The following is a 24,177-nucleotide window of genomic DNA, read 5'->3' as shown; positions in this document are numbered from 1 at the left end:
TCACCCACACCTTCCAAAAGTTAGAACAATAGTCACTACTGAGGTATCTGAAGAGATAAACTACATGAGTATAATACAGCCGACCCTCGCCATTTATGGAACGGTCTCGGCTCCTGAGCCCGCTCCCTATATGTACATCCAAAATGTCATGTATATGTACAACACACGGTGAGAAGCGGGGGCATACTGACTATAGTAGCAAACTGCATTGCCACTACGGGGCTCGTAAGCCATGGAAACCCGAAATCATTCTGTTATTAGTGATCATTATACAGGTCATGTGTTCCTGCTCTGCTGAGCCCCAATAAATAAACATAAATTAATGCATTTAAAAAAAGGAAAAGTTTTATAACACATCTCTATAACCATTCATGTTACAAATATACTTCCTTCGTGGCATAAACGCACTCAGCATTTGTATTATGGGATCAGCAAGTAATATGGTTCACATCACACAGAATACATGATAGTTACCACAAACATACAAAAATTACATTCCAGCGCCAATTTGTGTCTGTTTCACTGTGGGAAATACTAATAAATCTGATGCACGGTCATTGCTCCCTGTATTATTTCATGCTCACAGATTTGGCATTGTAAGTACATATTTTGCTTGGATTAACAATGCCCAAAATAGACATGAAAGGGTTAAAGTAAATTTAGGACGTAATATTTGAAGCATTCTTTTTTGCTTTCCTCCCAGATGGATCGTGCAGACATGAGCTTAATATATTGGACTCTCAGTATACTTATGGATGTGAATTCTATGGTGCAAAAATTCCTTTTATTATGAATCCTGTAACTGAGAAATGTTTTTTTAAAATATCTCAGGTAAATATTGCTGTCTTTAGAGCGTTGTCTTAGCTATAAGTGACATGGGGGCAAGTCATCAGTGGGGGGGTTGGCAGAAAAATGGCATAATACACTTTGAAAAGTCAGCGTGGAATTGCGCAAAAATGTTGCATCTTTCAATGTTTTCTTGACAGTTTAAAGTAGCCCTACCAAAATGGGTAGACCCGTTAAGGAGCCGAGGCAGGGTGGGGTATAGCTACCCCCTTTCCCTTCATATTCATTGAAAATGGTGAAAATGGTGAAATACATGATGCCAGAAGTGTTACTCCAGTCAATGATTGGAGTAAAATTTCTGGCTAAGCATACAAAAGCTGATTTGGCACATCTCGTTATTGCACACCCCTCATTAAGATTTACATACAAAATGCCAGCATTAATGAACAGGGCCCAATGTGTTTATACAGTCTATTGCTTCGATGACCAAAATATTTTCTGTTGGGTTCAAACAATGCTAATCTTTCCTGCTATATCACCTTCATCTAAAATAAATTCATATTAAACATCGTTAAGATACAAACCACTTATTGAGTTTTCTTTTTCTAGATGTCATTACAATGATGCCACTAATGTATTTTTATTTCTGTGTTTTGCTCTTCCGTCATTTCAATTGGTATGTAAATTAATGCAATGGAAATCTGCCCCAAGTTGACTCATGTAGTGACCGCCTTGCTACAAGGACATTGATCAATGATTCCTATTGTCAGCTTCTAGTTCTGTTCCATATACCGACATGTCAGACAATTTATTATGTATTTTGTAGGGAATAATACATCAGATATTTTGTTTAGTATTTTACATAGTTTTTTTAGATTATTATTTTTTTAATTATTATTTCCTTTGATAGATATTGCAGCAGAATAATGGTGTTATCCTACAAGGAGAGCATGGTGCTGGCAAAACAGAAACAGTAAAGGTATACCATATATTTCTAATTTAAAAGCAGCTTTAATTTACAATTACTATACATCCTACTCGCAATCTCTGACTTTAAAAACCAACTAGTCCAGCTCTTCCCAGCAATGTTAGAGGTGATTGACAGGTCTCTTGATTTGGCAGAGATCTGTGATCAACTGCAATAGCGCTGGGAAGAGACGGCCAAGGGCGGAGCCGGACTAGTATGGTCTCTATTATCCCCAGCCAGATCATTAAAGTGTCCGGGATCCAAGTCATGCTGCCTTCGGTTTGGGCAACATGAAACAGCTGGCAGGTTCCCTTTAAAGTGACATGCCTATAGTTGCATTGTATTTATGCCCTATAAAAGTCCAGTAGCACTGAACCCATCAATAAGGCCCTCCACAAATGGATTGCAAATATACTCGGTGGCCGATTAATCAAACGTGGATTCGTGCAAAAAAATCTGTGACTTTTGGTGTTTTCACGCCACTTAGAATCAACTCCAATGCCAAGGGCAGAGCTGGGCGAAGCCAGGGTGGGTTTGGCGTGGTCACACCCACTCGTCCGATTCATGAAAAGTGGTAGCATTTTGTCCAGTCCCTGTCTGGAGTAGCATTTCTGGTGTGGCGCATGTGGTCACGCACCACTCAGAAGAGGCACCAACTTCAATAAGCGGCATTTGTCTCCTCCATTGTGACTGGCACAGCTTGAGCGGGCACTGCACCAGTCTTGTTGACCATACACTTGCATTGACTCACATGTTGCTACTTCTCCTATTCGCTCTTCATACCAATAATTATATATGGCATAATTTACCCACCGCTGTAACTATGAGACTATCAGAAATCATTAGGGAGATCTGTCACCATGAACAGCATTAGGCCACAAGTTGTGGCCCCATAAAGTGCCAGTCACAGTGTGCTCCGTGTGGTGAGCCAGCGTCATTTATGCTCTACCGGTCTCACAGGCCCCCTGACATATAGCCACATGGACTATCCATCACAAGCCACAACCTCGCAGGTGTCATAAATATACAATTATACATACTTATGTGTTTTTTTCTACATGTCCTAGGGGCTGTCATATCTACTAGGAAATTTCCTTTACGTCTTCACATGTTCTTCAGTGACAAACGTATCGGCTCTCAGCAGAGTTATACACGGAACAGGTCTGGTGAGTAACTCACATTATAAGCTGCCCATGCAAACAAATACACCAGGGGTGGGGAATCACGCTGACAGATTGTGGCAAAATAGTCAGTCATCTTTTGTGAATTTTTCTTGAGATTAAGGGTACCAATAAATATGCATACAAAACTGAAATGCAAACCAAAGGTCAAGATCCCAATAGTGTCAGCATGAGGACCTCCTCACCAGGCCTGCCACAGGACCTCATCATAGGGCTTACCACAGCGCTCTTATGAGAATGGCTAAAAAGTAACATAGCCTTAGGACCCCCTATAACAATGGCTATGGGTTAAAAGTATTGTCCACTACATGATATTTACATGAACGGTTGTTTTGATAGGTCATCAATATTATAGGTCACCAATATTATAGGTCATAAATATTATAGGTCACCAATATTATAGGTCATAAATATTATAGGTCATCAATATTATAGGTCACATAGTCATCATGACTCATCAATATTATAGGTCACCATATATTATAGGTCACCAATATTATAGGTCACCAGTATTATAGGTCATCAATATTATAGGTCACCAATATTACAGGTCATCAATATTATAGGTCACCATATATTATAGGTCACCAATATTATAGGTCATCACTATTATAGGTCACCAATATTATAGGTCACCAATATTATAGGTCATCACTATTATAGGTCACCAATATTATAGGTCACCATATATTATAAGTCATCAATATTATAGGTCATCAATATTATAGGTCACCATATATTATAGGTCACCAATATTATAGGTCATCACTATTATAGGTCACCAATATTATAGGTCACCAATATTATAGGTCCTCACTATTATAGGTCACCAATATTATAGGTCACCATATATTATAAGTCATCAATATTATAGGTCATCAATATTATAGGTCACCATATATTATAAGTCATCAATAGTATAGGTCATCAATATTATAGGTCACCAATATTATAGGTCATCAATATTATAGGTCATCAATATTATAGGTCACCATATCTTATAGGTCACCATATCTTATAGGTCACCAATATTATAGGTCACCAATATTATAGGTCATCAATATTATAGGTTACCAATATTATAGGTTACCAATATTATAGGATACCAATATTATAGGTTACCTATATTATAGGTCACCAATATTATATGTCACCAATATTATAGGTCACCAATATTATAGGTCACCAATATTATAGGTCATCAATATTATAGGTCACCATATCTTATAGGTCACCAATATTATAGGTCACCAATATTATAGGTCATCAATATTATAGGTCACCAATATTATATGTCACCAATATTATAGGTCACCAATATTATAGGTTACCTATATTATAGGTCACCAATATTATATGTCACCAATATTATAGGTCACCAATATTATAGGTTACCAATATTATAGGTCACCAATATTATAGGTCACCAATATTATGTGTCATCAATATTAAATCGTGGCAGTTGGATACCCAACACTTCCATCGATCAGCTGTTTTCAGCTCCAGCAATGGCCGGCTGTAAAGAGCGTACGGAGCAGAACACCCCACCTCGGAAAAGCTGTTAGTGGCTTCTGCTTTGTACTGCACGTCAGTTCCTATTGAAGAGCATAGAAGCAGGACTGCAGGACCCACAACAGTGACCACTGAACAGCGTTGGTGTTCTGCTCCCCATATGCTGTTTGCATCCGGCCATCGCACGAGCTGATAACAGATGATTGGTTGGGGTGTTGGGTGTTAGACTCCTACCAATTGATGAAAGCTGTGGACAACCCCTTTAATGGAACAGGTTGGCTGTTTCCAGGGCAATATTGCTCATGTATAACACAATCTTCATCCGCCTAATCCTTATTGGAGGGATGGAGTAATACGGTTTGTTTTTGCATATACTGATCTCAACAGTATTTTTCCAAGAAGTCAAAGAAACCCTTTAAAGTGAATCTGTCACTAAGTTTTTGCTACCTAATCTTAGAGAATCATAATTTAGACACAGAGACCCTGATTCCAGCAATGTGTCACTTACTGGGCTGCGAAGTGTAGTTTTGAGAAAATCACTGTTTTATCAGCAGGAGATTATCACTAGAGTAAACCTGCTGCCAGATAGTCAAGCATATAAATGGGCTCTGTATGGCCCTAATCTCACCACTGATTGGCAGTGTATGCAGAAAGCTGCCAATCAGTGATGGGGGCGTGGTTGGACTACCTGGCAGCTGGTTTACTAGTCCTCTAGTGATAATCTCCTGCTGATAAAATTGTGATTTTATCAAAACTATACAAATCAGTGCAGTAAGTGACACATTGCTGGAATCAGGATCTCTGTCTCTACATTATCCTACTCTCAGATTAGTTGGAAAAAAATGTGGTGACTGAGTCCCTTTAAGAGTTCCTCTTGTAACATGCAAGAAATCAACTCTAATGAAAATCCTGTCTGCATTTATTTTGTAGGATGGATGCTGGAGCTGCTTTGACGATTTCCATCTCCTCCCTGAGGGTGCAGTGTCTGTCTTTATGCACAGTTCACTGTCTCTTTATGAATCATTACAAGCAAAACTGCCCCAAATCACTTTCCAGGATGGATCTCAGGTCAGGAACTATTTGCATTGAATCCTTTTATCTTATGACTGTTTCTTTGGAGATAATCTCCGTGCCTAATCTTTCCGAGGCCTAACACAATCCTGTGCTGTTTTACATATGCCTGACATATAAGTATGATGGGCTTTCTTTTCCCTACAATCTAGGATCTATAAATGTTGGCTTTTCTAGCTTTGTTTCCGCTGGATGTTAGTAAACTTTAGTTTATTAAACAGTTTCCTAGCACGAGTTGCAATGACGCGGCCTGTTCTTATGTGTGCACATGTCGTGTCTATGGAAAGCAGAGGGAAATAATGCGGCAATATTTGTCTTCCTCAAAACGAAACAATTATGTAATCTCATCCTGTCACTGGGATTGTGGCGGTCAGTTTAGTATTGAAATCTGCTAGCACCATCTAGTGGTCAGTTTTATACTTGTTCGCTTCAATTAATTTCTCTTAAAAATCTTGATTATTCTTTCTTCTAAAAAAAATGGATAAGCATAAGTTATGTATTGAGGAATATACTTGAGGGGATCTTTCATTAATTGATTATTTGTGTATGTGTATAGGATTCTTTCTAAGGTCGTGAGGTCATAAAATCATGCATAATTTTAAGCTATATTTTATTTTCATGAGGTCACAATAATGTCTTTGTGAGTTTTTATAGGCTAAGAGCTTCTGTGACATTGTGATAATATTGTGTTTGTTTTCACAGCCTGCCCTCCCCTGTAGTTACGTCACAATGGTCTCTGTGTCTTTATAGGCTGTAGCATATTGTGATGATGTCATAATAGTTGTCTATGTAATGTCTGCACTATATACTGAAGATATTACAATACTGGGGCAGATTTACTAATCACGGCTAATTGTACACGGAGCAAAGTTAGGCTAGACAGTTGGAAAATGTGACAAGTGAATCATAATGTATCAGGCTAGATGATGAATTTAGAGAATCTTTAGAAAAATATTAAAATTCAAGAGACCTCAGTGGTTGATACATTTTAATGGCTAACTGAAAAGATGGCAGCCATTTTAATATTTTTCAATCTACTGGCTAACTCAATACAAAGATATATTTTTTGAGTATTTTTAGACATGTTTGTCTAAATCTTTTCTATCCCAATGCTTTTTTTTTTACACTAAGGGTGGCACAGTTTTACACAGACATCCCCCTTCCACACAGGCAAAGGGAGGCATGGGGCGTGGCACAACACTCGCTCACAACACTGGCAGGCTGAGAGGCCCCATTTACTAACACCAGAGAAACAGAGCTTTGCCAGCCTGGCAGGTCTGCCACCAGTTCCTCATTAGATATAAGCCTGGTCCATTAACAGGATTATATGAGGCCAGAAACCAGCCCTGGTAGCATGTGACGTTAAACCGAGAAAACAGAGGCATGGATTGGTGGATCAAGATAAAAGAGCAGCCTAAGGTTAAATTAGATATTTAATCGCCTTAAGGGCAAACTAGACAATACAGTATAATATATACACAATGGATTTACATATGCAATGGTCAGATATGCAAATGCAGGTGGTAGTACAAAAAGTATAAGCATATGAAACATATGACGGTTACCACCTTGATGTTAGGCCTTCAAGCTGGACCACATGTAAGTTTTCGAGAGCCAGCTGTTTCTGATTTCTTCCAACACGATGCACACCGTGACCCCCCAAGAAGTTAAAAAAGGTCCACATGGCCTCATACAAGCACTTAACTGCTTTTTCTGTCACTGTCACTCCCATGATGGTCCTAGTCCCCTTCCCCTGGGCTCTTGGTAGCTGAGACTCCCAAACCTATTATGGATCATAACTTCTCTACGGAAGGTTATAGGATGGCAGTTTTGGCACCATAGGATTCGGCCGTGCCCTCGTAATGCTTAGAGACCAAACACGGCTCGCTACATGGCTGCTACTAGCCGTTCTACATATCTTCCCACCCTGGGGTGCTAGAACAGATTGAGACACTTGTAAGCATTCAGCTCATTCCCGAGATCTCGAATGTAACTGTTATATGGCTAGGACGTACAGTAACTCTATAATCTTCTTATGAAATTACAGCTCCCATTTGACTGAGGAATTGGATTGAAGCAGTTAACATCTTGGACTCTCAGCAGGGGTTCATCCTGCCAGGAAGGTCTTGCTACCAGTGTAATAGTATGCAGGTACTGAGTATGTCACCACGGAACAGACAGACCAACAGTTGAGGGGTTTAATAACAGGAATCAGGTTCTCCTCGCAGGGAGGAAGCAATGGAAAATAACTAGCAATAAAACAGTGCAAAAATATGGGAGTCAAACAATGTAACAGGAGTAAGCAAGATTTCTTGAGAAAAGAACACTTATCAGTCTGATGAGGACTTGCTTGAAGGGTCGTCTTCTCCAACGTAGGCGCCGAGAAACAGCGGCACTTGTCGTCCCTCTGTTGTCCGTGGGCTGAGTAGTCTCTAGGAGCCTGCTGCCTGGGGTTTCGGGAGTTAATGTGGTATGCCCAGGCTCTGAGTCTTTAGCTTTTACAGCACAGCCATGAATCAGGGGCTCTGCACTGTTAAGTCTCTGTACCAGGAATCAGGGGCTCTGCACTAAGGCTCTGTACCAGGAATCACAGTCTTTGTACTGATACCGCGGGGACCAGGGGGTCAAAGTCTCTGCATGGGCCAATGTCTCTACACGGGTCTCAAAGCGCCCCTCTCCAGTCACAGCAGAGTCCGCTTTCAAGTACTCACAAGATGCAGTCTTTCTGGGCCGTCTCCCTGTATTTGTCCTCAGACCGGGAGCCCTCTCTCTCCAGGAGCGCAGCTGCACCCTGCTCTGACCACTGCTCACACTGCTCTGTCTCTTGCACCCGTGCCTTTCCCGCTCTCTGCCCGCTTCCTTCCTGTCCCAGTCTCTAAGTCTGCCCCCGGGGGAACCTGCAGCACAGCTCAATGGTTCCAGGCACAGAGCCGAGAAGGTAACCGCCCCCAGACTCTTCTGGTGTTTCACCTCCTTACATTCCCCCCCTCTTTCTGCTCGCCATTCTACAGGTGAGATTTTCAGGAGTTCCTGTTGGCAATCTTCCAGTCCTTGCACAATCTGCTGCCAGATGAACTCGTCCTGATAGTAGCGAACAGGGGGTACACCAGCCGTTGAACGTTCAGAGCGTCTCAAATCAGCAGGGGCGGTGGTGTCAACTGCTGTGGGAGGAGTCGAGGCTTCCTCTGATACGTTGGTAGTTTCAGGCACCAGCCCTGTTCCTGGGTTCCCTGGGAGAGATTGGGAGTCTTCCTCGTCTTCCACATCTACGTTGACCACTGGCGCAGCCGGTGGGGGCGCTGGAGCCAATTGGACTGATTCAGGATCTCGAGACAAACATGGACACAACATATTCCTGTGCAGTGTCCGGGTGGGAGTCCCCTCTTCCGTTTCGGGCTGGACCTCATAAACGGGACCCCCGTTGCCGAGCCACCGCTTCACACGGTACGGCATTTTCTCCCACCGGTACTCTAGTTTGTTGTGTGGGCGCTTTTCCCTCACTAAGACTCGGTCTTCAGGCCGCAGGGCTGTCCCCTTTTGAGGAGCTACCTGGGAATGCTCCAATTCTTGCAGCCAGTTCTGCACTAGACGTTGAATTGTCCGCAGCCGACGACAATGTTCTTGAACCCAGGAGTACACCCCCGTATGTGGGTAGTCCTCCTCGGGTTCCAGCGCCAGCTCTGCCAGTCCCTTCCTGGGTCGGCCAAAGAACAAAGAATAAGGGGTGAATCCGGTGGTGCTGTGTTTCCGATTGTTATATGCCCACACCAATTCAGGGATGGACTCAGTCCACTTCACCTTCTGGTCCTCTTCCAGGGTCCTCAGCATTTGAATCAGGGTGCGGTTAAATCTTTCACGAGCCCCATTCCCCTGTGGATGATAAGGGGTGGTCCATGACTTATCGATTTTTTACAGCTGGTGCAGCTCCTCCATCACTCTTCCGAGGAAGCAGGCCCCTTGATCAGAATGGATGCGCTTGGGACACCCGTACACCTGTATGAAGTGTTTGCAGATTGCGTGAGCAGCAGACTCGGCAGTCTGGTGCCGCGTGGGCGTCACTACGGCAAATTTAGTAAAGTGGTCTATCATCACTAAACAATGCACATAGCCTTGGTGTTCTGGTCCAATTGTCAAGTAATCTATTGCCAGTAGGTCCATGGGACCAGAAGACCTCACCGTCTCTGTGGGAGCTCGTTGTTCTGGTGGTTTGACCAGCTCACAACTTCTGCATTGCTGACATACTTTCTCCACAATGTTCCTTAAGTGGGGATGATAAAATAGGCGCTATAACCACTGGAAAGTTTTTTCTGGCCCAAAGTGTGCTCCTTTCTCATGTTCTTCCTTAGCCACCTGGTCTATCAAGGATGAGGGAATCACCGTCTGCCATACAAGACTGAGTTCTGTTTGCAGGAATACCTTCCGGTACAGGATACCATCCCACAACTGGAGCCTCTCCCACTGGCGTAGCATCTTCAGTACTTCAGGTGACATGGACCTCCTCTCGTGCCGATTGGGCATTTGTTCAGACACGACCCACCTTCTCAACTGAGGTAGCTCCGGATCCTTCTGCTGCACTCGGACCCACTCATCGCGGGGCTGCTCCAGCAAATTCACACAGGCCTCTTCCTGTTCAATTTCCCGCACCGCTGCCAGCGTCCTGGCAGTCTCTCCAAAACCTGGAACCTCCACATCTTCCAGTTCTTCATCCTGGCTGGGTGCTGGTTTGCGATAGTTTACTCGGGAGAGGGCATCCGCAGGAACATTCTCAGCTCCTCTTTTATACGAAATTCTGTATTGGAACTTGGCCATTCGGGCTACCCAACGTTGTTCTAGGGCACCTAACTTGGCATTCTCGAGATGGGCCAACGGATTGTTATCGGTGCGTACATGAACTTTTGAGCCAGCCAGATATTCCGCGAACTTCTCAGTCATTGCCCACACCAGCGCCAACAACTCCAGCTTAAATGAACAGTAGTTTACTGGATTCCTTTCCGAGTCATGCAAAGACCGACTTGCGTATGCGATGACGCGCTCTTTCCCATCCTGCATCTGCGATAGTACCGCCCCGAGGCCCTGCAGTCTCCCATCAGTGTGCAAGATGAATGGTTGTGTGAAGTCAGCATAGGCCATCAAGGGGGCCTCCGTCAAAGCCTTCTTCAAAGCCAAGAATGCCTCCCCCTGATGCTTCCCCCACTGTATGTTCCTGTTTTTGGCGCAAGAGGGCACTCCCCTCAACAACTCCTGGAGTGGATTAGCAAGGCGGGTAAAGTCTTTTACGAAACGTCTGAAGTATCCTGTGTGTCCCAGGAACGCACGCACATCTTTCACAGTTTTTGGAGTTGGCCACTCTTGTACCGCAGCGATCTTCTCCTGGGAAGGCCTCACCCCCTCAGCGGAGACAACATGTCCCAAGTATTCAATCTCGGTACAGAAGAGGTGACATTTCTGGGGTTTTACTTTCAAGCAATACTTCTGTAGCCGACGCAGAACTTGCTCTAGTTTCTGCAGATGCTCCTCAAAGGTGGGGGCAAAGACGATGATATCATCCAAGTAGATCAAAGTGGCTTCAAAGTTCAGGTCTCCCAGACATCTCTCCATGAGTCGCTGAAATGTTCCTCGGGCGTCTGCTAGGCCGAAGGGCATCCGGACGAACTCATACAGTCCCATCGGAAGGATGAAAGCTGTCTTGGCTCGGTCTTGCTCAGACATGGGCACCTGCCAGTAGCCGTTGGCCAAGTCTAACGTGGAGAAATATCTGGCATTCCCTAGTGCCGTCAGGGACTCCTCTATCCTGGGCAGTGGGTACGAGTCCCACACTGTGCAAGCGTTGAGCCGGCGATAGTCCACACAGAACCGCAAGGACCCGTCTTTCTTTCTCACCAAGACTATAGGGGCAGCCCACGGGCTCTGACTCTCGCGTATAACTCCCTTCTTCAGCATGTGTGACAGCATTCCCTTCACCTCCTGGTACATTTGTGGGGGTATTTGGCGGTACCGTTCCCGGATTGGTGCCGCATCCCTGGTGGGTATCTCGTGGGTGATGGCCGTGGTACGTCCAAAGTCATCTTCATCTTTGGCGAACGCATCCTGAAATTTCCCCAATACGGCTTCCACCTGAGGTACCTGCTGTGGAGTAAGTTCTGAGAGTTCCGCCCTCATGCGTTCCAGTATCTGGCGCCCTTCTTGCAGTAATCTGGGGTCCAGAGCTGCCTCCGCTTTGACGGTCACCAGCCACAGATCTTCTGGCCTTGCTGTCAGCTGTACCGCCTCAGTGGGGACCAACTCGTCTGGGAGGCCCAGGACTTGAGCGACTTCGCTTCTAGGGGGCAAAGTTGTATCTGTCTCCCCCAAATTTATGCAGCGCATAAGGATAGTTCCATCCTGCACGGTAGCCAGGGACCGTGCAACCAATATTCCTGATGGCAGCTGGTCGGCCCTGCTGGGCTCAGTTTGGACTTCAACCCCTTCCAGCGGGATGCCAGCTCGTATAGGCAGGGGAAGAACCGTCTGCCCAGGGGGCAACACTCGATTGACTGAGGCAGGGGCGATGACTTTGCCGAGTTCCTTTCCGTCGCTGTATGCTTCCCGGACATGGGCGGTCGGTATCAGTTGTTGAAAGATCCTTCTCTGGGGGGTTTGGTCGCTCCATTGTTGCAGGAACTGTTCCGGGGACTCGTTGAAAACCAGGTTTCCGAGGTCTTTTAACACATTCATGCCCAGGGTCATGGTATGGTCTTTAGCTACCTCTCCATCCACCAGTACCACTCCTCTTCTCCCGAGGTCTTTTCCGCAGACCTCTATGTTCAACCATACCACCCCTGCGACCGGGATGGGCAAGTGATTGGCCGCCATAAGTTTGATCACAGGGCCCCATTCGGGCTGTAGAGCCTCTGTGAAGTGACGGCGGAAATATCTCTCAGGCATGGTGGTCACTTGTGAGCCGGTGTCTATCAAGCACCGCACTGCTCTTCCATTGATTTCTGCCCAGACCAGAGGGCACGTGGAAACAAGGCTTTGGGGACTTTTACTACTCCTCCTCTGTTCTTCACGCTCTGAGCAGTGCCCCTCAAGCTGAGAGCCACCTAGTTTAAAGGAGGGTGCGGGGATGGTCGGCTCCGCTGGGGACACCATCGAGCAATGTGGCCGGATTCTCCACAAGTGTAGCATGTAAGAGGGCTTCTCCTCCTGGTAGTTTCACCCTCCCTTCGGGGGGCAGCTTCTCTGTCTCGTACCAGAGGGCTGGGCCCTTCTGCCAGAGTTCTTCTGGAGGTCGCCTGTTGTAAACTCTGTTTTCGGGCTCCCTCTTGTGGTCACAGGTGGTATTGTGTGAGTTTTGTTTTTGGGCTCCCCCTGGTGGCTTTGTTTGTTATCCTGCGGATCTGTGGCTGAATCAGCTGCCTCGTTATGCACTAGGGAGTTTCCTATTTAGCTCTGCTTCACCTCCACTTGTTGCCGGCTGTCGATGTATTCAGTGCTATTCTGGTCTCCCCTGATTATCTTCGTTTTCAGTCTCTTCTGGAGAAGCTAAGTTTCTGTTTGATTATTTTTTGCTCATCAGTCTGCAATATGATTTCAGTGTATGATGAGTTTAGTCCAGCTAGCTAATATGTGAGTTCTTGCTGCTGGTAAGCTCTGGGGTACGGAGTTGCTTCCCCCGCACCGTTAGTTGGTGCGGGGGCTCGAGCAATCTCTGCGTGGATATTTTGCTTAGGGTTTTCTATTGACCGCACAGCTCCCTTCCTATTTTCTGCTATCTAGTGTTAGCGGGCCTCATTTGCTAAATCTATTTCATCTCTGCGTTTGTGCTTTCTCCTTAACTCACCGTTAATATTTGTGGGGGGCTTTTCTATATCTTTGGGGTCATTTCTCTGAGGCAAGTAAGGACTTTACTTTCCCTCTAGGAATAGGTAGTTTCTCAGGCCGTGAAGAGACGTCTAGGATTTTCAGGTAACGTTCCACGGCTGCCTATAGTTGTTTGCGGATAGGTTCTGGTTTGCGGTCAATCCAGATACCACTTTCCCAGAGCTGGTCGTCGGTTTAGTTACTTAGCTAGTCACTTGCGATCCTTGCCACTAGGATCATAACAGTACAGCCGGCCCATAAAGTGTTAATTGCATGGTAGAAGCAGGAGAAGAGAAGCCTTGAGGACTTTTTTTTTTTTGCTGCCGTGTGTCTAGCTGCTGTGTGTCCAGTTTCTCTCCTCCTCTTAATCTTGGTGTGGCTCTGAGTTCAGCTGCTGACATGGATATCCAGAGTTTGGCCTCCAGTGTAGATCATCTTGCTGCAAGGGTACAAAGTATTCAGGATTTTGTTGTTCACAGTCCTATGTCAGAGCCTAGAATACCTATTCCGGAGTTGTTTTCTGGAGATAGATCTAGGTTCCTGAATTTTAAGAACAATTGTAAATTGTTTCTTTCTTTGAAACCTCGTTCCTCTGGTGATTCCGTTCAGCAAGTTAAGATTATTATTTCTTTCTTGCGCGGCGACCCTCAAGATTGGGCCTTCGCATTGGCGCCAGGGGATCCTGCATTGCTCAGTGTGGATGCGTTTTTTCTGGCCCTTGGATTGCTCTATGAGGAACCTAATCTTGAGAACCAGGCTGAAAAAGCTTTGTTGGCCCTCTCTCAGGGGCAAGATGAAGCAGAGGTGTATTGCCAGAAATTTCGGAAATGGTCGGTGCTTACTCAATGGAATGAGTGTGCCCTGGCTGCAAATTTCAGAAAGGGTCTTTCTGAAGCCATTAAGAATGTCATGGTGGGGTTCCCTACGCCTGCAGGTCTGAATGAGTCAATGACTCTGGCCATTCAGACTGATCGGCGTTTGCGGGAGCGCAAACCTGCGCACCATTTGGCGGTGTCTTCTGAACAGACACCTGAGTCTATGCAATGTGATAGAATTCTGACCAGAAGTGAACGGCAAAATTATAGACGGCAAAATGGGTTGTGCTTTTATTGTGGTGACTCAGCTCATGTTATCTCAGCATGCTCTAAGCGCACAAAAAAGATTGATAAATCTGTCACCATCGGTACTTTACAGCCTAAGTTCATTTTGTCTGTTACCCTGATTTGTTCCCTGTCATCTTACCCGGTTATGGCTTTTGTAGATTCAGGTGCTGCCCTGAGCCTGATGGATTTGTCATTTGCCCGGCGCTGTGGTTTTGTTTTGGAGCCTTTAAAATTCCCTATTCCACTAAGGGGTATTGATGCTACACCATTGGCTATGAATAAACCTCAGTACTGGACGCAAGTGACCATGTGCATGACTCCTGTTCATCAGGAGGTGATCCGCTTTCTTGTTCTGCATAATTTGCATGATGTTGTCGTGTTGGGTCTGCCATGGTTGCAGACTCATAATCCAGTCCTGGATTGGAAAGCAATGTCTGTGTCAAGTTGGGGTTGCCAGGGAATTCATGGTGACGCTCCTGTGGTGTCAATTGCTTCATCCACTCCTTCTGAAGTCCCTGTGTTTTTGTCGGACTACCAGGATGTATTTGATGAGCCCAAGCTCAGTTCTCTACCTCCTCATAGGGATTGTGATTGTGCTATAAATTTGATTCCTGGTAGTAAGTTTCCTAAGGGACGACTTTTCAATTTGTCAGTGCCGGAGCATGCTGCTATGCGGAGTTATATAAAGGAGTCTTTGGAGAAAGGACTTATTCGCCCCTCCTCCTCCCCTCTGGGTGCGGGATTCTTTTTTGTGGCTAAGAAGGATGGTTCCCTGAGACCGTGTATTGATTATCGCCTTCTAAATAAAATCACGGTCAAATTTCAGTATCCTTTGCCATTGTTATCTGATCTGTTTGCTCGCATTAGGGGGTCTAGTTGGTTCACCAAGATAGATCTTCGTGGTGCGTATAACCTTGTGCGTATTAAGCAGGGTGATGAATGGAAAACTGCATTTAATACGCCCGAAGGCCATTTCGAGTACTTGGTGATGCCTTTTGGACTTTCTAACGCTCCTTCTGTCTTTCAGTCCTTCATGCACGACATCTTCCGCGAGTATCTGGATAAATTTATGATTGTGTATCTGGATGATATTCTGTTTTTTTCTGATGATTGGGAGTCCCATGTTAAGCAGGTCAGGATGGTGTTTCAGGTCCTGCGTGCCAATGCTTTATTTGTGAAGGGCTCAAAATGTCTTTTTGGAGTCCAGAAGGTTTCTTTTTTGGGTTTCATTTTTTCCCCTTCTACTATTGAGATGGACCCAGTCAAGGTTCAGGCTATTCATGACTGGACTCAGCCTACATCTGTTAAGAGTCTTCAGAAGTTCTTGGGTTTTGCTAATTGTTACCGTCGCTTCATCGCTAATTTTTCTGGTGTTGTTAAGCCTTTGACGGATTTGACCAAGAAGGGTTCTGATGTTACTAATTGGTCTCCTGCGGCTGTGGAGGCCTTTCGGGAGCTGAAGCGCCGGTTTTCCTCGGCTCCGGTCTTATGTCAGCCAGATGTCTCACTTCCTTTCCAGGTCAAGGTTGATGCTTCTGAGATTGGAGCGGGGGCTGTTTTGTCGCAGAGAAGCTCTGATGGCTCTGTGATGAAGCCATGTGCTTTCTTTTCAAGAAAGTTTTCGCCTGCTGAGCGAAATTATGATGTCGGTAATCGGGAGTTGTTGGCTATGAAGTGGGCATTTGAGGAGTGGCGACATTGGCTCGAGGGAGCTAAGCATCGTGTGGTGGTCTTGACTGATCACAAAAATCTGATTTATCTCGAGTCGGCCAAGCGGCTGAATCCTAGACAGGCTCGTTGGTCGTTGTTTTTCTCTCGTTTTGATTTCGTGGTCTCGTACCTGCCTGGTTCGAAGAATGTGAAGGCTGATGCTCTTTCTAGGAGTTTTGTGCCTGACTCTCCTGGAGATTCTGAGCCGGCTGGTATCCTCAGAGAAGGGGTGATTCTGTCTGCCATCTCCCCAGATTTGCGACGAGTGCTGCAGGAGTTTCAGGCGGATAGACCTGACCGTTGTCCACCGGAGAGACTGTTTGTCCCAGATAGATGGACCAACAGAGTTATTTCCGAGGTTCGTTCTTCGTTGTTGGCAGGCCATCTTGGAATATTTGGTACCAGAGATTTGGTGGCCAGGTCCTTTTGGTGGCCTTCCTTGTCGCGGGATGTGCGTTCCTTTGTGCAGTCTTGTGGAATTTGTGCTCGGGCTAAGCCTTGCTGTTCTCGTGCCAGTGGTTTGCTGTTACCTTTGCCTGTCCCGAAGAGGCCTTGGACGCACATTTCCATGGATTTTATTTCGGATCTCCCTGTCTCTCAGAGAATGTCTGTCATCTGGGTGGTGTGTGATCGTTTTTCTAAGATGGTCCATTTGGTGCCCTTGCCTAAGTTGCCTTCCTCCTCCGAGTTGGTTCCGCTGTTTTTTCAAAATGTGGTTCGTTTGCACGGGATCCCTGAGAATATTGTTTCCGACAGAGGATCCCAGTTTGTGTCTAGATTTTGGCGGACCTTTTGTGCTAAGATGGGCATTGATTTGTCTTTTCGTCGGCCTTCCATCCTCAGACGAATGGCCAGACCGAGCGAACTAATCAGACCTTGGAAACCTATTTAAGATGTTTTGTTTCTGCTGATCAGGACGACTGGGTGGCTGTTTTGCCATTGGCCGAATTTGCCCTTTATAATCGGGCTAGTTCTGCTACTTTGGTTTCGCCTTTTTTTTGTAATTCGGGGTTTCATCCTCGTTTTTCCTCGGGTCAGGTGGAGCCTTCTGACTGTCCTGGAGTGGATCTTGTGGTGGATAGGTTGCATCAGATTTGGGATCATGTGGTGGACAGTTTGAAACTGTCACAAGAGAAGGCTCAGCGCTTTGCCAACCGCCGTCGCTGTGTGGGTCCCCGACTTCGCGTTGGGGACTTGGTATGGTTGTCTTCTCGCTTTGTTCCTATGAAGGTCTCCTCTCCCAAGTTCAAGCCTCGGTTTATCGGTCCTTATAAGATTTTGGAAGTCCTTAACCCTGTGTCATTTCGTTTGGACCTCCCTGCATCGTTTGTTATTCATAATGTGTTCCATCGGTCGTTGTTGCGGAGGTATGTGGTGCCTGTGGTTCCTTCGGTTGAGCCTCCTGCCCCTGTGCTGGTTGAGGGAGAATTGGAATACGTGGTGGAGAAGATCTTGGATTCTCGTATTTCTAGACGGAGGCTTCAGTATTTGGTTAAGTGGAAGGGCTATAGTCAGGAGGATAATTCCTGGGTTGTCGCCTCTGATGTTCATGCGGCTGATTTGGTTCGTGCCTTCCATGTGGCTCACCCTGATCGCCCTGGGGTTTTTTGATGAGGGTTCGGTGACCCCTCCTCAAGGGGGGGTACTGTTGTGAACTCTGTTTTCCGGCTCCCTCTTGTGGTCACAGGTGGTATTGTGTGAGTTTTGTTTTTGGGCTCCCCCTGGTGGCTTTGTTTGTTATCCTGCGGATCTGTGGCTGAATCAGCTGCCTCGTTATGCACTAGGGAGTTTCCTATTTAGCTCTGCTTCACCTCCACTTGTTGCCGGCTGTCGATGTATTCAGTGCTATTCTGGTCTCCCCTGATTATCTTCGTTTTCAGTCTCTTCTGGAGAAGCTAAGTTTCTGTTTGATTATTTTTTGCTCATCAGTCTGCAATATGATTTCAGTGTATGATGAGTTTAGTCCAGCTAGCTAATATGTGAGTTCTTGCTGCTGGTAAGCTCTGGGGTACGGAGTTGCTTCCCCCGCACCATTAGTTGGTGCGGGGGCTCGAGCAATCTCTGCGTGGATATTTTGCTTAGGGTTTTCTATTGACCGCACAGCTCCCTTCCTATTTTCTGCTATCTAGTGTTAGCGGGCCTCATTTGCTAAATCTATTTCATCTCTGCGTTTGTGCTTTCTCCTTAACTCACCGTTAATATTTGTGGGGGGCTTTTCTATATCTTTGGGGTCATTTCTCTGAGGCAAGTAAGGACTTTACTTTCCCTCTAGGAATAGGTAGTTTCTCAGGCCGTGAAGAGACGTCTAGGATTTTCAGGTAACGTTCCACGGCTGCCTATAGTTGTTTGCGGATAGGTTCAGGTTTGCGGTCAATCCAGATACCACTTTCCCAGAGTCGGTTTAGTTACTTAGCTAGTCACTTGCGATCCTTGCCACTAGGATCATAACAGTCGCCATTTCTTCATGGACCTGTCTAATCTCCATTCTCAGGTCCTCCACCCACTGGGGGATATTGCCTGCGGTGGTGGTTACCTCCCCGCTCTGCACCCTTCCCACCAGCCCCGTCACTTCCTGTTCTTGTTCTCGCACACGCGCCTCACTGCCAACCTCAGAGAAAGTCATGTCTGGCTTTACTCGCATGCGCTCTCGCAGTGCCTGTTTCATCATTGCGTCACGCAGTCCCGTCACCAGCTGATCTCTGAGCACCGCATCAACTGACCCAACCCCTACACCGTCCTTTCGTCTGATAGCAGTGTGAAGCTCTTGTAGGGCATTCATGAATTGGGTCACAGTCTCCCCCTCCCATTGTACCCGTTGAAACAGTTGCATGCGAAGTTCCCCTACATCAGTGGGGTCCCCATGCGTCTCCTCAAGTATGCGCAGCACTTTGTCCAGGGTATCTCTCTCCCGGGGGGACCAATGCATGACAGAATCCCGCGCCTCCCCCTCCAGGGCCATCAATGCAATTTCTGCCTCCAGGGCTGGTGTCATGGGATGCATCCCCATCATTCCCCGGATACGCTCCTTCCAACTCCACAGCATTACATTGTTCCCAGTGAACCTTGGCAAATTATTCAACATGGCTCCCAGGGAAATGCTAGACCTGGGAACTTCCCCAGCTGCTTGGTCTTGTCCTGTCCGCGCTACCGTGTGACATCCTGCCGACTACGCCAAATGTAATAGTATGCAGGTACTGAGTATGTCACCACGGAACAGACAGACCAACAGTTGAGGGGTTTAATAACACGAATCAGGTTCTCCTCGCAGGGAGGAAGCAATGGAAAATAACTAGCAATAACCAGTGCAAAAATATGGGAGTCAAACAATGTAACAGGAGTAAGCAAGATTTCTTGAGAAAAGAACACTTATCAGTCTGATGAGGACTTGCTTGAAGGGTCGTCTTCTCCAACGTAGGCGCCGAGAAACAGCGGCACTTGTCGTCCCTCTGTTGTCCGTGGGCTGAGTAGTCTCTAGGAGCCTGCTGCCTGGGGTTTTGGGAGTTAATGTGGTATGCACAGGCTCTGAGTCTTTAGCTTTTACAGCACAGCCAGGAATCAGGGGCTCTGCACTGTTAAGTCTCTGTACCAGGAATCAGGGGCTCTGCACTGTTAAGTCTCTGTACCAGGAATCACAGTCTCTGTACTGATACCGCGGGGACCAGGGGGTCGAAGTCTCTGCACGAGCCAATGTCTCTACACGGATCTCAAAGCGCCCCTCTCCAGTCACAGCAGAGTCTGCTTTCAAGTACTCACAAGATGCAGTCTTTCTGGGCCGTCTCCCTGTATTTCTCCTTAGACCGGGAGCTCTCTCCCGGAGCGCAGCTGCACCCTGCTCTGACCGCTGCTCACGCTGCTCTGTCCCTTGTGCCTTTCCCGCTCTCTGCCCGCTTCCTTCCTGTCCCAGTCTCTAAGTCTGCCCCCGGGGGAACCTGCAGCACAGCTCAATGGTTCCAGGCACAGAGCCGAGAAGGTAACCGCCCCCAGACTCTTCTGGTGTTTCACCTCCTTACACCAGCTAGACTGCTTGAAGTGTGAGCTTTTTCGTTTGGAGCTGTTTATGCTTGACCACCTGCTAAGTCAAATGTCCCGTCTCAGCTTCACAGGGATATGATATGGTTGATTGTCATGAAATTATATTGCCCATATTCTTCAAAAATGGTTTAAGAGCTAACAGGCAGGTAGTTGCTAACTACTAGACCGCTGCTACAGGCTTCAGCTGATATCATGTGTCGACAGAACAACTGCTTCTCTTTTGCTCTGCTCTGTTGACAGGACTGCCAAATTCATGCTTATTTACAGCCATCTCTGTTGTGAATTCTGCTCTTGGGCTCCCTCCGGTGGTTGTTGGTGGTAGTGCAGTTGTCGTGGGGTTGTAATCCAGGGCAGGTGTTTCTGCTGATTGCAGCTCTATTAGGTATTTAGGTGTGCAGGATCCATGAGTCCTTGCCAGTTGTCCATTGTTCTTGGAGGGATTGCATCTCTCTCTGGTTCCTCATGCCCTGCTGCCAATTCAGCTAAGATAAGTGTCTGGTTTTTTGTCTCTGTGCACACATGCAGTGTGCTTTGCAATTCAGTGCAATTCATTGTGTTTTTGTCCAGCTTAGACTTTGTTTGGATTTTTCAGTCATGCTGGATTCTCAGGAGATGCAGATATACTTTCTATGTCTTTAGTTAGATGTAGAATATTTGTATTATCTGCTGTGGATATTTTTAGGATTTTAATACTGACCGCTTAGAATTCTGTCCTATCCTTTTCTATTTAGCTAGAAGTGCCTCTTTTGCTAAATCCTGTTTTTCTGCCTGCGTGTGTCTTTCCTCTTATACTCACAGTCAATATTTGTGGGGGCTGCCTATCCTTTGGGGTTCTGCTCTGAGGCAAGATAGAGTTCCCATTTCCATCTATAGGGTTATTTAGTCCTCCGGCTGTGTCGAGGTGTCTAGGACGTGTTAGGTACATCCCACGGCTACTTCTAGTTGCGGTGTTAGTTTAGGGTTTGCGGTCAGTACAGGTACCACCTACTCCTGAGAAAGTCTCTCATGCGGCTCCAAGGTCACCGGATCATAACAGTACAACTGGCCAACAATGAGTTAAATGCATCTCAGAAGAAGGGAAGAAAGAGCCTTTTTTTTCTGTAGCCTGCTTTGTCTTTTCTTCCCTCTTTTCCTCTGGGTGACTGAGGAGTCTTGTGCTAGCATGGATGTTCAGGGATTAGTTTCTCGTGTAGACCAGCTTGCTGCTAGGGTACAGGGTATTTCTGATTATATTGTTCAGACTCTGCTTTTAGAGCCTAGGATTCCTACTCCTGATTTGTTTTTTGGGGACAGGTCCAAATTTTTGAGTTTTAAAAACAATTGTAAACTGTTTTTTGCTCTGAAGCCTCGTTCCTCTGGTGATCCCATTCAGCAGGTTAAAATTGTCATCTCCCTGCTGCGTGGCGACCCTCAGGATTGGGCATTTTCCCTGGAATCTGGGAATCCAGCCTTGCTTAATGTAGATGCCTTTTTTCAGGCTCTAGGATTATTATATGATGAACCAAATCCTGTGGATCAAGCGGAGAAGACCTTGTTGGCCCTGTCTCAGGGTCAAGAAGCGGCAGAATTGTATTGTCAGAAATTTAGAAAATGGTCTGTGCTGACTTAATGGAATGAGGATGCTTTGGCGGCAATTTTCAGAAAGGGTCTTTCTGAATCTGTTAAAGATATTATGGTGGGGTTTCCCACGCCTGTTGGTCTGAGTGATTCTATGTCTCTGGCCATTCAGATTGATCGGCGCTTGCACTAGCGCAGAACTGTGCGCGCTGTGGCGTTGTCCTCAGAGCAGATGCCTGAGCCTATGCAGTGTGATAGGATTCTGTCTAGAACGGAACAACAAGGATTCAGACGTCAGAATAGGTTGTGTTTTTATTGTGGCGATGCTTCTCATGTCATTTCAGTCTGCCCAAAGCGTACAAAGAGAATCGCTAGTTCAGTTACCATCGGAACTGTACAACCTAAATTTCTGTTATCTGTGACCCTGATCTGCTCATTGTCGTCATTTTCTGTCATGGCGTTTGTGGATTCAGGCGCCGCTTTGAACTTAATGGACTTTGAATTTGCCAGGCGTTGTGGTTTCCCCTTGCAGTCTTTGCAGAACCCTATTTCTTTAAGGGGCATTGATGCTACACCTTTGGCTAAAAATAAGCCCCAGTTTTGGACACAGGTGACCATGTGCATGGCGCCAGCCCATCAGGAAGATTGTCGTTTTCTGGTGTTGCATAATTTGCATGATGCTATTGTGCTGGGTTTTCCATGGTTGCAGATACATAATCCTGTGTTGGATTGGAAGTCTATGTCTGTGACTAGTTGGGGTTGTCAGGGGGTTCATAATGAAGTTTCTGTGATGTCAATCTCCTCTTCCTCCTCTTCTGAAGTTCCAGAGTTTTTGTCTGATTTTCAGAATGTATTCGATGAGCCCAAGTCCAGTTCCCTTCCACAGCATAGGGACTGTGATTGTGCTATTGACTTGATTCCAGGCTGTAAGTTTCCTAAGGGTCGACTTTTTAACCTGTCTGTGCCGGAACATACCGCCATGCGGAGTTATGTTAAGGAGTCTTTGGAGAAAGGGCAGATTCGGCCATCTTCTTCACAGTTGGGAGCGGGATTTTTTTTTGTTGCTAAGAAGGATGGCTCCTTGAGACCCTGTATTGATTATCGCCTCTTGAATAAGATCACGGTCAAGTTTCAATACCCTTTACCTTTGCTTTCCGATTTGTTTGCCAGGATTAAGGGGGCTAGTTGGTTTACTAAAATTGACCTGCGGGGGGCATATAATCTTGTTCGTATTAAGCAGGGTGACGAATGGAAAACTGCGTTTAATACGCCCGAAGGCCATTTTGAATACCTTGTGATGCCATTCGGGCTCTCTAATACCCCATCTGTGTTTCAGTCCTTCATGCATGATATCTTCCGGAACTATCTTGATAAATTCATGATTGTATATTTGGATGACATCTTAATTTTTTCCGATGATTGGGAGTCTCATGTGAAACAGGTCAGGATGGTATTTCAGATCCTTCGTGATAATGCTTTGTTTGTGAAGGGGTCTAAGTGTCTCTTTGGAGTGCAGAAGGTTTCTTTTTTGGGCTTCATTTTTTCTCCCTCATCTATAGAGATGGATCCGGTTAAGGTTCAGGCCATTCATGATTGGATTCAGCCCACATCCGTGAAGAGCCTTCAGAAATTTTTGGGCTTTGCTAATTTTTATCGCCGTTTCATTGCTAACTTCTCCAGTGTGGTTAAACCCCTGACCGATTTGACGAAGAAAGGCGCTGATGTAACGAATTGGTCCCCTGTGGCTGTCTCTGCCTTTCAGGAGCTTAAACGCCGATTTACTTCTGCCCCGGTGTTGCGTCAGCCAGATGTTTCTCTTCCGTTTCAGGTTGAGGTTGACGCTTCTGAGATTGGCGCAGGGTCCGTTTTGTCTCAGAGGAATTCTGATGGTTCCTTGATGAAACCGTGTGCCTTCTTTTCCCGTAAGTTTTCGCCTGCTGAACGCAATTATGATGTCGGCAATCGGGAGTTGTTGGCTATGAAGTGGGCGTTTGAGGAATGGCGACATTGGCTTGAGGGAGCCAAGCACCGTATTGTGGTCTTGACCGATCATAAAAATCTGATTTACCTCGAATCTGCCAAACGGCTGAATCCTAGACAGGCTCGATGGTCCCTGTTTTTCTCCCGTTTTGATTTCGTGGTCTCGTATCTTCCGGGTTCTAAGAATGTTAAGGCTGATGCCCTCTCTAGGAGTTTTTTGCCTGATTCTCCTGAGGTATTTGAGCCGGTCGGCATTCTGAAGGAAGGGGTGGTCCTTTCTGCCATTTCCCCTGATTTGCGATGGGTTCTGCAGGAATTTCAGGCTGACAAACCTGACCGCTGTCCAGTGGGGAAACTGTTTGTTCCTGATAGATGGACTAGTACATAGTTACATAGTTACATAGTTATTAAGGTTGAAGGAAGACTGTAAGTCCAT

At 46.0% G+C, this 24,177-nt stretch overlaps 1 protein-coding gene across 1 annotated transcript in view; it reads left to right on the top strand.

The window, feature by feature from the left end:
- The window catches only part of LOC143803957 (dynein axonemal heavy chain 5-like), a 587,287-nt gene that overhangs the window by 293,306 nt on the left and 269,804 nt on the right, over positions 1-24,177 (top strand). Inside the window, exons 44-47 of the mRNA XM_077281707.1 lie at positions 704-831; positions 1,697-1,765; positions 2,821-2,919; positions 5,377-5,514. Of these exons, the coding sequence (XP_077137822.1) occupies positions 704-831; positions 1,697-1,765; positions 2,821-2,919; positions 5,377-5,514 (434 nt within the window). The remainder of the gene's footprint in view (positions 1-703; positions 832-1,696; positions 1,766-2,820; positions 2,920-5,376; positions 5,515-24,177) is intronic.

This window comes from Ranitomeya variabilis, chromosome 2 (genome assembly GCF_051348905.1).
Source record: "Ranitomeya variabilis isolate aRanVar5 chromosome 2, aRanVar5.hap1, whole genome shotgun sequence".
Lineage (NCBI taxonomy): Eukaryota > Metazoa > Chordata > Amphibia > Anura > Dendrobatidae > Ranitomeya > Ranitomeya variabilis.
This window is presented reverse-complemented; position numbering and strand designations above follow the sequence as displayed.